Source organism: Oncorhynchus nerka, linkage group LG11 (assembly GCF_034236695.1).
Source record: "Oncorhynchus nerka isolate Pitt River linkage group LG11, Oner_Uvic_2.0, whole genome shotgun sequence".
In the NCBI taxonomy this organism is placed as follows: Eukaryota; Metazoa; Chordata; class Actinopteri; order Salmoniformes; family Salmonidae; genus Oncorhynchus; species Oncorhynchus nerka.
The window spans coordinates 21,865,205-21,878,985 of record NC_088406.1 but is presented as its reverse complement, the minus strand read 5'-3'; the positions used below and the strand labels follow the sequence as shown (position 1 = coordinate 21,878,985).

General features: G+C 44.1%; 1 protein-coding gene across 4 annotated transcripts in view; it reads right to left on the bottom strand.

Annotated features, from left to right (window-relative positions):
* The window catches only part of slc36a4 (solute carrier family 36 member 4), a 261,014-nt gene that overhangs the window by 141,588 nt on the left and 105,645 nt on the right, over positions 1–13,781 (bottom strand). The window contains exon 12 of one of the 4 annotated variants that reach the window (XM_065024296.1): positions 8,763–9,267. The exons of the other annotated variants lie outside the window; for them this stretch is intronic. Within the exon in view, the coding sequence (XP_064880368.1) occupies positions 9,161–9,267 (107 nt within the window). The 3' untranslated portion in view covers positions 8,763–9,160. Of the gene's footprint in view, positions 1–8,762; positions 9,268–13,781 lie in introns of those variants that run through there. 4 annotated transcript variants of the gene reach the window in all.

Below are 13,781 nucleotides of genomic sequence, written 5' to 3'. Positions count from 1 at the left end.
ATGTTGAATGGACATGGCTCAGTCATTTTGATAGGACTACAGAATCGTGAACTGTAAGTTCTACATAGTACATGTCTATGCTCAGAACATAACATAGCACTGCATTGAATAAGGCTCATGTTAGTTATACAACTTATTTTTCTTACGAATGTTTCAGCCTAATATAGTGTTTCACAGAGAGAGATTAGAGTCTGGATGCACCACAGAATGCCTGTTGAGATAAGTAGGCAGGCCCAAGCCTTGTGAATAAACATTGTTTGGCGACATGCACATAATTTGGACTCACGGGGATTCATCCAGCGAAATACTTCATTCAGAAGGTCTGTACTGTGTTGATGCCTATCCTCAAATGACCTGCCTGCCTGCCTGCCTGCCTCCCTCCCTCCACCAACTTTCGTTTTAGAGGCTTTTAAAATCTCCAGGTCAAAACCTTCTCATCTAAAATAATCTATTATTAATACCAACAGACCGCACAACAAATGGCAGCCTTTCTACTGTAATGCTGAGCAGCAACCCTTGTACTGCACGGCTTTAGGGTAAGCAAGAAAATAACACACGCAACAAATAACTGATGTTTAATTCATGAATAGCAATTAAACAGTCCAGTAGTTCGGGATGTGTTTTTACTGGTGATGTCAGCAGCCAGGGGTAACTTCCTGACAGACTTCACTAAAGCCCCCATTACACCCCTATCACCCCCACCAACCTCCCCCTATAGCCCCACCAACCCTGGCTGTCAGTTAGTGACACTCCTGTCCTCTGTGAATAGGGCTGTTTGTGTTCCTCTCTCTCTTTCTCACTTTTCTTTCTTTCTCATTCACTCAGTCTTCTCTCTGTCTTTTGTCTGTGGGGACTGCAGTCAACCCACTGTTGTTAGTTTCCTCTGTAAACCATGCTGCAGCAGTATACTAACAGGAGAAAAAAACAAGCTGGACTTAACCTAACCATTCTTACAGCACTCATGTAAGGCCCCGATTCAATCAATTGCAGAGAGCAAAGTATTTTAAAGAAAACAAATACTATTGGAACCCAGGTCTGGTAACATGCTTCGATTGATGTCCATCACGCTGCAAAAAACTAACTTATTTGGGAATCGGTAACCTAAAAAAAGTTGTCCTTGATTTCCTAAACATTCCCTTGGGATATCTAAATCTCCCTTTCTGGAGCTTAGCGGCAGCCCCATGTCTCCTCTCCATCATGTCAGAGCAAAGGGGGAAAGACAACTTAAAACATTATTTGGGACTCACAGCTTCAGTACGGACTGGGGTAAGCTGAGCAGCATGACTAAGGGCTTTGACTTGGCTGAAGCCCTGCTGTACACACCATGTAGCTGCCAGTGACTGACATCTGGTAAACCATTAGAACAGTGTTCAGACCACACGTGTGTTTGTCCTGGGTGCCATGTCCCACCCCAGTCAGCCAGCTGGTCTTAATATAGCAGGGACACTTTAGACCCTCACTCTGTTTGAAACCAAATTAAGGACAGTGGTAATGAAGGACAGTGGTAATGAAGGACAGTGGTAATGATGGACATGGACAGTGGTAATGATGGACAGTGGTAATGATGGACAGTGATAATGATGGACAGTTGTAATGATGGACATGGACAGTGGTAATGATGGACAGTGGTAATGATGAACAGTGGTAATGAAGGACAGTGGTGATGAAGGACAGTGGTGATGAAGGACAGTGGTAATGAAGGACAGTGGTAATGAAGGACAGTGGTAATGAAGGACAGTGGTGATGAAGGACAGTGGTAATGATGAACAGTGGTAATGATGAACAGTGGTAATGATGAACAGTGGTAATGAAGGACAGTGGTGATGAAGGACAGTGGTGATGAAGGACAGTGGTAATGAAGGACAGTAGTAATGAAGGACATTGGTAATGAAGGACATTGGTAATGAAGGACAGTGGTGATGAAGGACAGTGGTAATGATGGCCAGTGGGATGAAGGACAGTGGTAATGATGAACAGTGGTAATGATGAACAGTGGTAATGAAGAACAGCGGTGATGAAGGACAGCGGTGATGAAGGACAGTGGTAATGAAGGACAGTGGTGATGAAGGACAGTGGTAATGATGGCCAGTGGGATGAAGGACAGTGGTAATGATGGACAGTGGTAATGATGGACAGTGGTAATGAAGGACAGTGCTAATGAAGGACAGTGGTAATGATGGACAGTGGTAATGAAGGACAGTGCTAATGAAGGACAGTGGGATGAAGGACAGTGGTAATGAAGGACAGTGCTAATGAAGGACAGTGGGATGAAGGACAGTGGTAATGATGGACAGTGGTAATGATGGACAGTGGTAATGAAGGACAGTGGTAATGAAGGACAGTGCTAAAGAAACAGTGGTAATGATGGACAGTGGGATGAAGGACAGTGGTAATGATGGACAGTGGTAATGAAGGACAGTGGTAATGAAGGACAGTGGTAATGATGGCCAGTGGGATGATGAACAGTGTTAATGAAAGACAGTGGTGATGGACAGTGGGATGAAGGACAGTGGTAATGATGGACAGTGGTAAGACAGTGCTAATGAAGGACAGTGGTAATGATGGACAGTGGTGATGAAGGACAGTGGTGATGAAGGACAGTGGTAATGAAGGACAGTAGTAATGAAGGACATTGGTAATGAAGGACAGTGGTAATGAAGGACAGTGGTAATGAAGGACAGTGGTGATGAAGGACAGTGGTAATGATGGCCAGTGGGATGAAGGACAGTGGTAATGATGGCCAGTGGGATGAAGGACAGTGGTAATGATGAACAGTGGTAATGATGAACAGTGGTAATGATGAACAGTGGTAATGAAGGACAGTGGTGATGAAGGACAGCGGTGATGAAGGACAGTGGTAATGAAGGACAGTGGTGATGAAGGACAGTGGTAATGATGGCCAGTGGGATGAAGGACAGTGGTAATGATGGACAGTGGTAATGATGGACAGTGGTAATGAAGGACAGTGCTAATGAAGGACAGTGGTAATGATGGACAGTGGTAATGAAGGACAGTGCTAATGAAGGACAGTGGGATGAAGGACAGTGGTAATGATGGACAGTGGTAATGATGGACAGTGGTAATGAAGGACAGTGGTAATGAAGGACAGTGCTAATGAAACAGTGGTAATGATGGACAGTGGGATGAAGGACAGTGGTAATGATGGACAGTGGTAATGAAGGACAGTGGTAATGAAGGACAGTGCTAATGATGGCCAGTGGGATGAAGTACAGTGGTAATGAAGAACAGTGGGATGAAGGACAGTGGTAATAATGAACAGTTGTAATGAAGGACAGTGGTAATGATGGACAGTGGTAATGATGGACAGTGGTAATGAAGGACAGTGGTAATGATGGCCAGTAGGATGAAGGACAGTGGTAATGATGGACAGTGATAATGATGGACAGTGGTAATGAAGGTCAGTGCTAATGAAGGACAGTGGTGATGAAGGACAGTGGTAATGATGGACAGTGGTAATGAAGTACAGTGCTAATGAAGGACAGTGGTAATGAAGGACAGTGGTAATGATGGCCAGTGGGATGAAGGACAGTGGTAATGAAGGACAGTGGTAATGAAGGACAGTGGTAATGATGGACAGTGGTAATGATGGACAGTGGTAATGAAGAACAATGGTAATTAGATTAAGAACAATGAACCCCACTTAGGTGCCTTTAATCCTTGCATTAAGGAGAAGTCCATCTTTAATTCTGTGAATAACACTTGTATATTTTATCAATGTTTATTATTTCTGCAAAATCACTGGATGTTTTGGAATCAAAACATTACCGCACGTTACGCGCCAATGTAAACTGTGATTTTTGGATATAAATATGCACATTATTGAACAAAACATACATGTATTGTGTAACATGATGTCCTATGAGTGTCATCTGATGAAGATCATCAAAGCTTAGTGATTAATTTGATATTTTTTTCTGCTTTTTGTGACTCCTATCTTTGTCTGGAAAAATTGCTGTGTTTTTTTGACTTGGCTATGACCTAACATAATCATATGTTGTGCTTTCGCTGTAAAGCATTTTTGAAATTGGACACGATGGGTAGATTAACAAGATGTTTACCTTTCATTTGCTGTATTGGACTTGTTAATGTGTGAAAGTTACATATTTAAAAAAATATATTTTTGAATTTTGCGCGCTGCCTTTTCAGCGGAATGTTGTCGAGGGGTTCCGCTAGCGGAACACCTGCCCTAGAAAGGTTAACCTCTTCAGTCGACCCTCTACTTTTTTGAACATTTTGTTAAAAATCGCGCAACATTTCAGCGCCCTGCTACTCATGCCAGGAATATAGTACGTTCATATGGTTAGAATGTGTGGATAGGAAACCCTCGGAAGTTTTTAAAACTGGTTAAATCACGACTGTGGCTATTACATAACGTGCGTTACATCGGAAAGCGCAGGAAAACCTGATCACAGAAAATGGAAATAAATATCCTTGCGCCACTTCCAGCAATTGTTAACAGTGAGCCGAATTAGATAAGACCGAGCATTCAACTCCCACAGCATCCCCATGTTGTCTAGAGTCTTGTGAATTTAATCATCTTTGATTCTTGGTTGAACCGAAAGAGGGGCACCGCTTACCTCCGGTCTCCGCCCAGATCATTCCGGAAGAGCTCTCTCCTGAAATTTTTTCCAAGACGACAGCTAATGATATTTACATCGCCTACGTATGATTTTTATCGCTTATTAACGTTTACTAATACCTAAAGTAGCATTACAAACGTATTTCGAAGTGTTTTGTGAAAGTTTATCGTCTACTTTTTGAATTTTAAAAAATGACGTTACGTTGTGAAATCGCTGTTTTTTTCGTTTATCACACAGTCTACATATAACGATATCTTGGCTTTATATGGCCCGATTTAATCGAAATAAAGACCCAATAGTGTTTATGGGACATCTAGGAGTGCCAACAAAGAAGATGGTGAAAGGTAATGACTGTTTTCTATTTTATTGTGCGGTTTGTGTAACGCCGAAATGCTAATTATTTTGTTTACGTCCCCTGCTGTGCTTTTCTGTTGTAGTGTATTGGTGCATGCTATCAGATAATAGCTTCTCATGCTGTCGCCGAAAAGCATTTTAAAAATCGGACTTGTTGCCTGGATTCACAACGAGTGTAGCTTTAATTTGATACCCTGCATGTGTATTTTAATGAACTTTTGAGTTTTAACTAATACTATTAGCATTTAGCGTAGCGCATTTGCATTTCCAGAGCTCTAGTTGGGACACAAGCGTCCCAAGTAGAGGCAACAGGTTAAGGAGTGTCAGATTTTTAAAAAACTTTACGGAAAAAGCATAATCTGAGAACGGCGCTCAGAGACCAAACCAGCCAGAGATATATCCGTCATGTTGGAGTCAAAAGAAGTTAGAAATAACATTATAAATATTCACTTACCTTTGATGATCTTCATCAGAAGGCACTCCCAGGAATCATAGTTCGACAATAAAAGCCTGATTTGTTCCATAAAGTCCATAATTTATGTCCAAATAGCCACTTGTTGTTAGCGTGTTCAGACAAAAACTCGAAAAGTTCCGTTACAGGTCGTAGAAACAAGTCAAACGATGTATGAAATCAATCTTTAGGATGTTTTTAACATAAATCATCAATAAGCTTCCAACCGTCTGAAGAAAAGCACTGGAACGAGAGCTAACTCTGTCGGGAGCGCGCGTCACGAGCCTGAGACACTCTGCCAGACCACTGACTCAAACAGGTCTCATGAGCCCTTCCTTTATAGTAGAATCCTCAAACCAGTTTCTAAAGACGGTTGACATCTAGTGGAAGCCGTAGGAAGTGCAACTTGACTCCATAGACACTGTGTATTTGGTAGGCCAAGCTTCGAAAAACTACAAACCTCAGATGTCCCACTTCCTGGTTGGATTTGTCTCAGGTTTTCGCCTGCCATATGAGTTCTGTTATACTCACAGACATCATTCAAACAGTTTTAGAAACTTCAGAGTGTTTTCTACCCAATACTAATATGCAAATATTAGCATCTGGGACAGAGTAGGAGGCAGTTCACTCTGGGCACGCTATTCATCCAAAAGTGAAAATGTTGCCCCCTATCCCAAAAAGGTTGTGAGGGAAGGAGGGAGAAGTGTGTGCATGCATCTGCCGAGGGAGTGATTACACCTCCTCTCAAAATCAGTCACATTTCTGACTCATCCCCAGCCATGATAATAACTGATAACCCTGTCAGGGTCAGGTGGAAGGCACACGCTCTCACACACACACACACACACACACACACACACACACACACACACCACCTCATCCAAACCTGTCTAACCAACACTGCCCAGCCTATGAGGTCACGCCAGTAAACTGAGGGATGGGGATGATCTATCAAAAAAGTGAAGTCACAGGATACAGACAGGCCACCAGCCAGTAATCCGACAGATATTAGTGACTGATGGCCTGACTATAACTGACCAGCCCTGCCTTTTACAGCTCAGCCAGCCCAATGACACACCATCACATCCCGAAGACATGCATGCGAACACACCTCTGACCAACCCTACTATAGCTCAGACAGCCCTGCAACACATGTCAGCGACAGGAGGCCTGAATGAAGCATGTTAGGTAACTTTCCTCACAGTTTGGAGGATATTCCCTGTGGGCCAAAGCTATGAGGGAAATATACACTGACTCTGTCAGTCTGTCTCTCTGACTGTCACTTCCCATGTTACTCTAGGCCTCTCAATCTCTGACTGTCACTTTCTATGTTACTCCAGGCCTCTCAATCTCTGACTGTCACTTCCTATGTTAGTCTAGGCCTCTCAATCTGACTGTCACTTCCCATGTTACTCTAGGCCTCTCAACCTGACTGTCACTTCCCATGTTACTCTAGGCCTCTCAATCTCTCTGACTGTCAGTTCCTATGTTACTCCAGGCCTCTCAATCTCTCTGACTGTCACTTCCTATATTAGTCTAGGCCTCTCAATCTCTGTTTGTTTTGTTCTTTTCTCTTTCTCAATCTGCCTTTCTCTTTCGGGTTCTTTTGTTTTCGTCTTCTTTCATTCAGACCTTCGTCTGTCTCTTTCACTTCCTCTCTTTCTCCCCTTCTCTTCTCTCCACTCCCCCTCTCTTCTCTTCTCTCCACTCCCACTCTCTTCTCTTCTCTCCACTCCCCCTCTCTTCTCTTCTCTCCACTCCCCCTCTCTTCTCTTCTCTTCTCTCTCGTAGGACTCTTGTAAGGTAAACAGAGGTCTTTCAGCACAGCCTTGTGAAATACCTGTGGTCTGCTCAGATGAGAGAGCAGGAGAAATGTCATTTCCTCCCCTCCATCTCTCCTTTCCTCTCACAGGTAAATCACTCTCAGAGGAAACAGCAAGTCCCCAGAGTTTGTCCTCCCTCCTTTTTCTATCCCTTCTTTTAATGTTTCCTGTCTGTCAAATGATTTAGTTTTTTCCCCACATACTGTATGGATTTTTGCATTGGTAGTCCCTATAGACAACAGTTTCACATGTTCATGCTGTACGTAGGTGGACAGCTGCTGACTAAAGATATTACTTTTCTTGGAATTTGCAGTTTGTTGCAGAACATTGGCAGAGAGTTGGTAAAAAAAAAAATGTATAATTGCCAACACTAACTTTGAGGCAAAGACTACTTAAACATTTCATACGCGTGACATAAGGACTTATGACAGCTTATGACAGGTGACCATTACAACTGCTGATAGCAACATAACGAGCCTTCATCAAAAGAGCTCAAGTAAAACGTTGTCCAATCATGACCATCTAACATTTCCAGGTTACACCTACAGCCTCATTAAGAAGACCAAAGGGAACATGGGGACACTAACTCTGTAACATGGTCAACCTCCAGGCATGAAGAAGAAAACAGGCCTGGTGTAGCAGTGAGTAGTGGAGCACAGCCGTGCAGGCTGTTCTTGAGGTTGTACAGGCTGTGGTTGTGGAAGTGCAGGCTGTGGTTGCAGCTGTGGTTGCGGCTGTGCAGGCTGTGGTTGTGGAAGTGCAGGCTGTGGTTGTGGAAGTGCAGGCTGTGGAAGTGCAGGCTGTGGTTGTGGAAGTGCAGGCTGTGGAAGTGCAGGCTGTGGTTGTGGAAGTGCAGGCTGTGGTTGCGGCTGTGGTTGTGCAGGCTGTGGTTGTGCAGGCTGTGGTTGTGCAGGCTGTGGTTGTGCAGGCTGTGGTTGTGCAGGCTGTGGTTATACAGGCTGTGGCTGTGTAGACTGTGGCTGTGGAGGCTGTGGTTGTGCAGGCTGTGGTTGTCTTCACACACACCACCTCATCCAAACCCATCTGACCAACCCTGCCTAGCCTGAGGGATGGGGTTGATGTGTCAAACAAGTTAAGTCACAGGATACAGGGAGAGACAGGCCACCAGTCAGCCAGCCAGTTATCTGACGAATAGGAGGGACTAATGCCTGACTGACATCTGACCAGCCCTGCCTTTTACAGCTCAGCCAACCCAATGACACACCATCACATCCCGAAGACACACACCATACACACCTCTGACCAACCCTCATACAGCTCAGACAGCCCTGTAACACATGATGCCTGGGGCATCAGAGACAGGAGGCCTGAAAGGAGCATATTAGGTAACTGTCCCCACAGAGCCTGTTAGTTTGGAGGATATTCCCTGTGGGCTAAAGCTAAGAGTGTAACATACAGTACATTTGGAAAGTATTCAGACCCCTTGACCTTTCCCACATTTTGTTACAGCCTTATTCTAAAATTGATTCACTTGTTTTCCCCCCTCATCAATCTACACACAATACCACATAATGACAAAGTGAAAACAGGTTTTTATACATTTTTCCAAATGTATACTTTTTCTTTTTTAACATCGCATTTAAGTATTCAGACCATTTACTCAGTACTTTGTTAAAGCACCAATGGCAGCGATTACAGACTTGAGTCTTCTTGGGTATGACACTACAAGCTTGGCACATCTGTATTTGGGGAGTTTCTCCCATTCTTCTCTGCATATCCTCAAGCTCCGTCAGGTTTGATGGGGAGAATCAATACACAGCTATTTTCAGGTCTCTCGAGAGATGTTCGTTCGGGTTCAAGTCCGGGCTCTGGCTGGGCCACTCAAGGACATTCAGAGATTTGTCCCGAAGCCACTCCTACATTGTCTGGGCTGTGTGCTTTGGGTCGTTGTCCTGTTGAAAGGTGAACCGTCACCCCAGTCTGAGGTCCTGAGTGGTCTGGAGTAGGTGTTCATCAAGGATCTCTCTGTACTTTGCTCCGTTCATCTTTCCCTTGATCCTGACTAGACTCCCAGCCCCTGCCGCAGAAAAACATCAACTTTAGAAGGCTGTAACGTAACAAAATGTGGAAAAAGTCAAGAGATTCAGACCTCTTGACTTTTTCCGAATGACCTGATTCTGTCGGTCTGACTCTGACTGTCACTTCCTATGTTACTCCAGGTCTCTCAATCTCTCTGACTGTCACTTCCATTGTTACTCCAGGCCTCTCAATCTCTGACTGGTTTGTTATTTTCCCTTTCTCCACCTCCCTTCTCTTTCCATTTCTTTTGTCTTCTTTCACTCATTCAGACCTTTCTCTGTCTCTCATTTCCTCTCTCTCCTTCACTCCACTCCACCTCTCCTCTCCTCTCTCATGGGACTCTGTAAGGTAAACAGAGGGCTTTCAGCAACTGCCTTGTGAAATACCTGTGGTGTGTTCAGATGAGAGTGTGGGAGAAATGCTGTCTCCTCCCATCCATCTCTCCTTTCCTCGTCCTCCCCTCCATTTCTCCTTTCCTATCACAGGCCAATCACTCTCAGAGGAAAGAGCAAGTCCCCAGAGTTTGTCCCCTTTCCTCTTTCTATCCCTATGTCTACTTGCTGTCCAATGATTTAGTTTTTTCCCCACATACTATATGGATTTTTGCATTGGTAGTCCCTATAGACAACAGTTTCACATGTTCATGCTGTACGTAGGTGGACAGCTGCTGACTAAAGATATTACTTTTCTTGGAATTTGCAGTTTGTTGCAGAACATTGGCAGAGAGTTGGTAAAAAAAAAATGTATAATTGCCAACACTAACTTTGAGGCAAAGACTACTTAAACATTTCATACGCGTGACATAAGGACTTATGACAGCTTATGACAGGTGACCATTACAACTGCTGATAGCAACATAACGAGCCTTCATCAAAAGAGCTCAAGTAAAACGTTGTCCAATCATGACCATCTAACATTTCCAGGTTACACCTACAGCCTCATTAAGAAGACCAAAGGGAACATGGGGACACTAACTCTGTAACATGGTCAACCTCCAGGCATGAAGAAGAAAACAGGCCTGGTGTAGCAGTGAGTAGTGGAGCACGGCTGTGCAGGCTGTGCTTGTGCAGGCTGTGGTTGTGGCATCACACACACCACCTCATCCAAACCCATCTAACAAACCCTGCCTAGCCTGAGGGATGGGGTTGATCTGTCAAACAAGTGAAGTCACAGGATACAGGGAGAGACAGGCCACCAGCCAGCCAGCCAGTTATCTGACGAATAGGAGGGACTGATGCCTGACTATAACTGACATCTGACCAGCCCTGCCTTTTACAGCTCAGCCAGCCCAATGACACACTTTGGCACACCATCACATCCCGAAGACACACACCATACACACGCACACACACCTCTGACCAACCCCCCTACAGCTCAGACAGCCCTGTAACACATGATGCCTGGGGCATCAGAGGCAGGAGGCCTGAAAGGAGCATATTAGGTAACTGTCCCCACAGAGCCTGTTAGTTTGGAGGATATTCCCTGTGGGCTAAAGCTAAGAGGGAAATATACACTGACTCTGTTGGTCTGTCTCTCTGACTGTCACTTCCTATGTTACTCCAGGCCTCTCAATCTCTCTGACTGTCACTTCCTATGTTACTCCAGGCCTCTCAATCTCTCTGCTTGTTTTGTTCATTTCTCTTTCTCCACCTCCCTTCTCTTTTCGTTTCTTTTGTTTTCGACTTCTTTCATTCACTCAGACTTTTGTCTGTCTCTCTTTCACTTCTTTCCCCTCTTCTCTTCTCTCTCGTAGGACTATTGTAAGGTTATTCTTTCCCCACCTTCATTTAACCAGGTAGGCCAGCTGAGAACAAGTTCTCATTTACAACTGCGACCTGGCCAAGATAAAGCATATCAGTGTGACACAAACAACAACAGAGTTACACATGGAATAAACAAGCGTACAGTCAATAGCACAATAGAAAAGAAGAAAGTCTATATACAGTGTGTGCAAATGGCATGAGGAGGTAGGCAATAAATAGGCTATAGTAGCGAAGTAATTATAATTTAGCAAATTAACACTGGAGTGATAAATGCGCAGATGATGTGCAAGTAGAGATACTGGTGTGCAAAAGAGGAGAAAAGTAAATAAAAACAATAATGGATGAGGTAGGTAGATTGGGTGGGCTATTTACAGATGGACTATGTACAGCTGCAGCGGTCGGTTAGCTGCTCAGATAGCTGATGTTTAAAGTTAGTGAGGGAAATATAAGTCTCCAGCTTCAGCGATTTTTGCAATTCATTCCAGTCACTGGCAGCAGAGAACTGGAAGGAAAGGTGGCCAATGGAGGTGTTAGCTTTGGGGATTACCAGATAAAGAGAGGTCTTTCAGCACAGCCTTGTGAAATACCTGTGGTCCATCTCTCCTTTCCTCTCACATCACTCTGTGTATGGATTTTTGCATTGGGAGTCCCTATAAACAACAGTTTCACATGTTCATGCTGTACGTAGGTGGACAGCTGCTGACTAAAGATATTACTTTTCTTGGAATTTGCAGTTTGTTGCAGAACATTGGCAGAGAGTTGGTAAAAAAAAAATGTATAATTGCCAACACTAACTTTGAGGCAAAGACTACTTAAACATTTCATACGCGTGACATAAGGACTTATGACAGGTGACCATTACAACTGCTGATAGCAACATAACGAGCCTTCATCAAAAGAGCTCAAGTAAAACGTTGTCCAATCATGACCATCTAACATTTCCAGGTTACACCTACAGCCTCATTAAGAAGACCAAAGGGAACATGGGGACACTAACTCTGTAACATGGTCAACCTCCAGGCATGAAGAAGAAAACAGGCCTGGTGTAGCAGTGAGTAGTGGGGCACGGCAGTGCAGGCTGTGGATGTGACTGTGTATGTGGCAGTGGCTGTGGTTCTGGCTGTGATTAGGAATGAATAGCGGGAACCAGGTTACTGAGATTTCCCACCGAAACCCACTCCCTTTTCCCAGGATAATTAACTGCGAGAAACCAGTAAATTATTTCTATCGACATCATGAAGTGAAATGGAACTGTTAAATGATATGTCTAAATCTGGCTTCTCTATGTTCTTCTCACTGTCATCTGCAAGATCCAACAGCAATGCTCAGGGTGGAGACAGACAGCACATCGCAGCATGGAGCTCACCATGGTAATCCTGTTCAAGATAGATATACAGATATACACACTAAATAAGCAAAAGTATGTGGACACCTGCTCGTCAAACATCCCATTCCAAAATCATGGGCATTAATAAGAAATTGGTCCCTCCTTTGCTGCTATAACAGCCTCCCTTCTTTTCCTAGAAGGCTTTCCACTAGATGTTGGAACATTGCTGCAGGGACTTGCTTCCATTCAGCCACAAGAGCATTAGTGAGGTCTGGCATTGATGTTGGGCGATTAGGCCTGGCTCGCAGTCAGTGTTCCAATTCATCCCAAAGGTGTTAGATGGGGTTGAGGTCAGGGCACTGTGCAGGCCAGTCAAGTTCAACCACACCGATCTCAATAAAACATGTCTGTATGGACCTGGCTTTGTGCATGGGAGCATTGTCATGCTGAAACAGGAAAGGGCCTTAACAAAACTAAACTGCTGCCACAAAGATGGAAGCACAGAATCGCTCAAGTGTCATTGTATGCTGTAGCGTTAAGATTTTCGATCACTGGTACCATGAAAAATAGCACCAGACCATTATTCCTCCCCCAACAATCTTAACAGTTGGCACTATGCATTTGGGCAGGTATTGTTCTCCTGGCAACAGCTAAACCCAGATTTGTCTATTCGACTACCAGATGGTGAAGCGTGATTCATCACTCCAGAGAATGTGTTTCCACTGCTCCAGAGTCCAATGGCAGCAGGCTTTACAACACTTCAGCAGACGCTTTGCATTGAGCATAGTGAGCTTAGTCTTGTGTGTGGCTGCTCGGCCATGGAAACCCATTTCATGAAGCTCCGACCAACAGTTATTGTGCTGACATTACTTTGGAACTCAGTAGTGAGTGTTGCAACTGAGGACAGATGATTATTACACACTTCGCGCTTCTGCACTTGCCGGTTGCGTTCTGTGAGCTTGTGTGCCCTACGACTTAACGGCTGAGCCGTTGTTGCTCCTAGACATTTACACTTCACAATAACAGCACTTACAGCTGACCGGGGCAACTCTGGAGGGCAGAAATTTGATGAACTGACTTGTTGGAAAGGTTGCACCCTATGACGGTGCCACGTTGAAAGTCATTGAGCTCTTCAGTAAGGCCATTCTACTGCCAATGTTTGTCTATAGCTTTGTGCTTAATTTTATACACCTGTCAGCAACTGGTGTGCTGAAAAAGCCGAATCCGCTAATTTTGAAGGGGTGTCCACATACTTCTGTATCCATTGTTTGTGTGTCTAGTGCCCTCGCCAATTCATTGATATTTACATTGCATTCGGAAACTATTCATTTTTCCATATTTTGTTATGTTAGAGGCTTATTCTAAAATTGCTCAAATGTTTTCCTCATCAATCTTCACAAAATACCCCATAATGACAAAGCG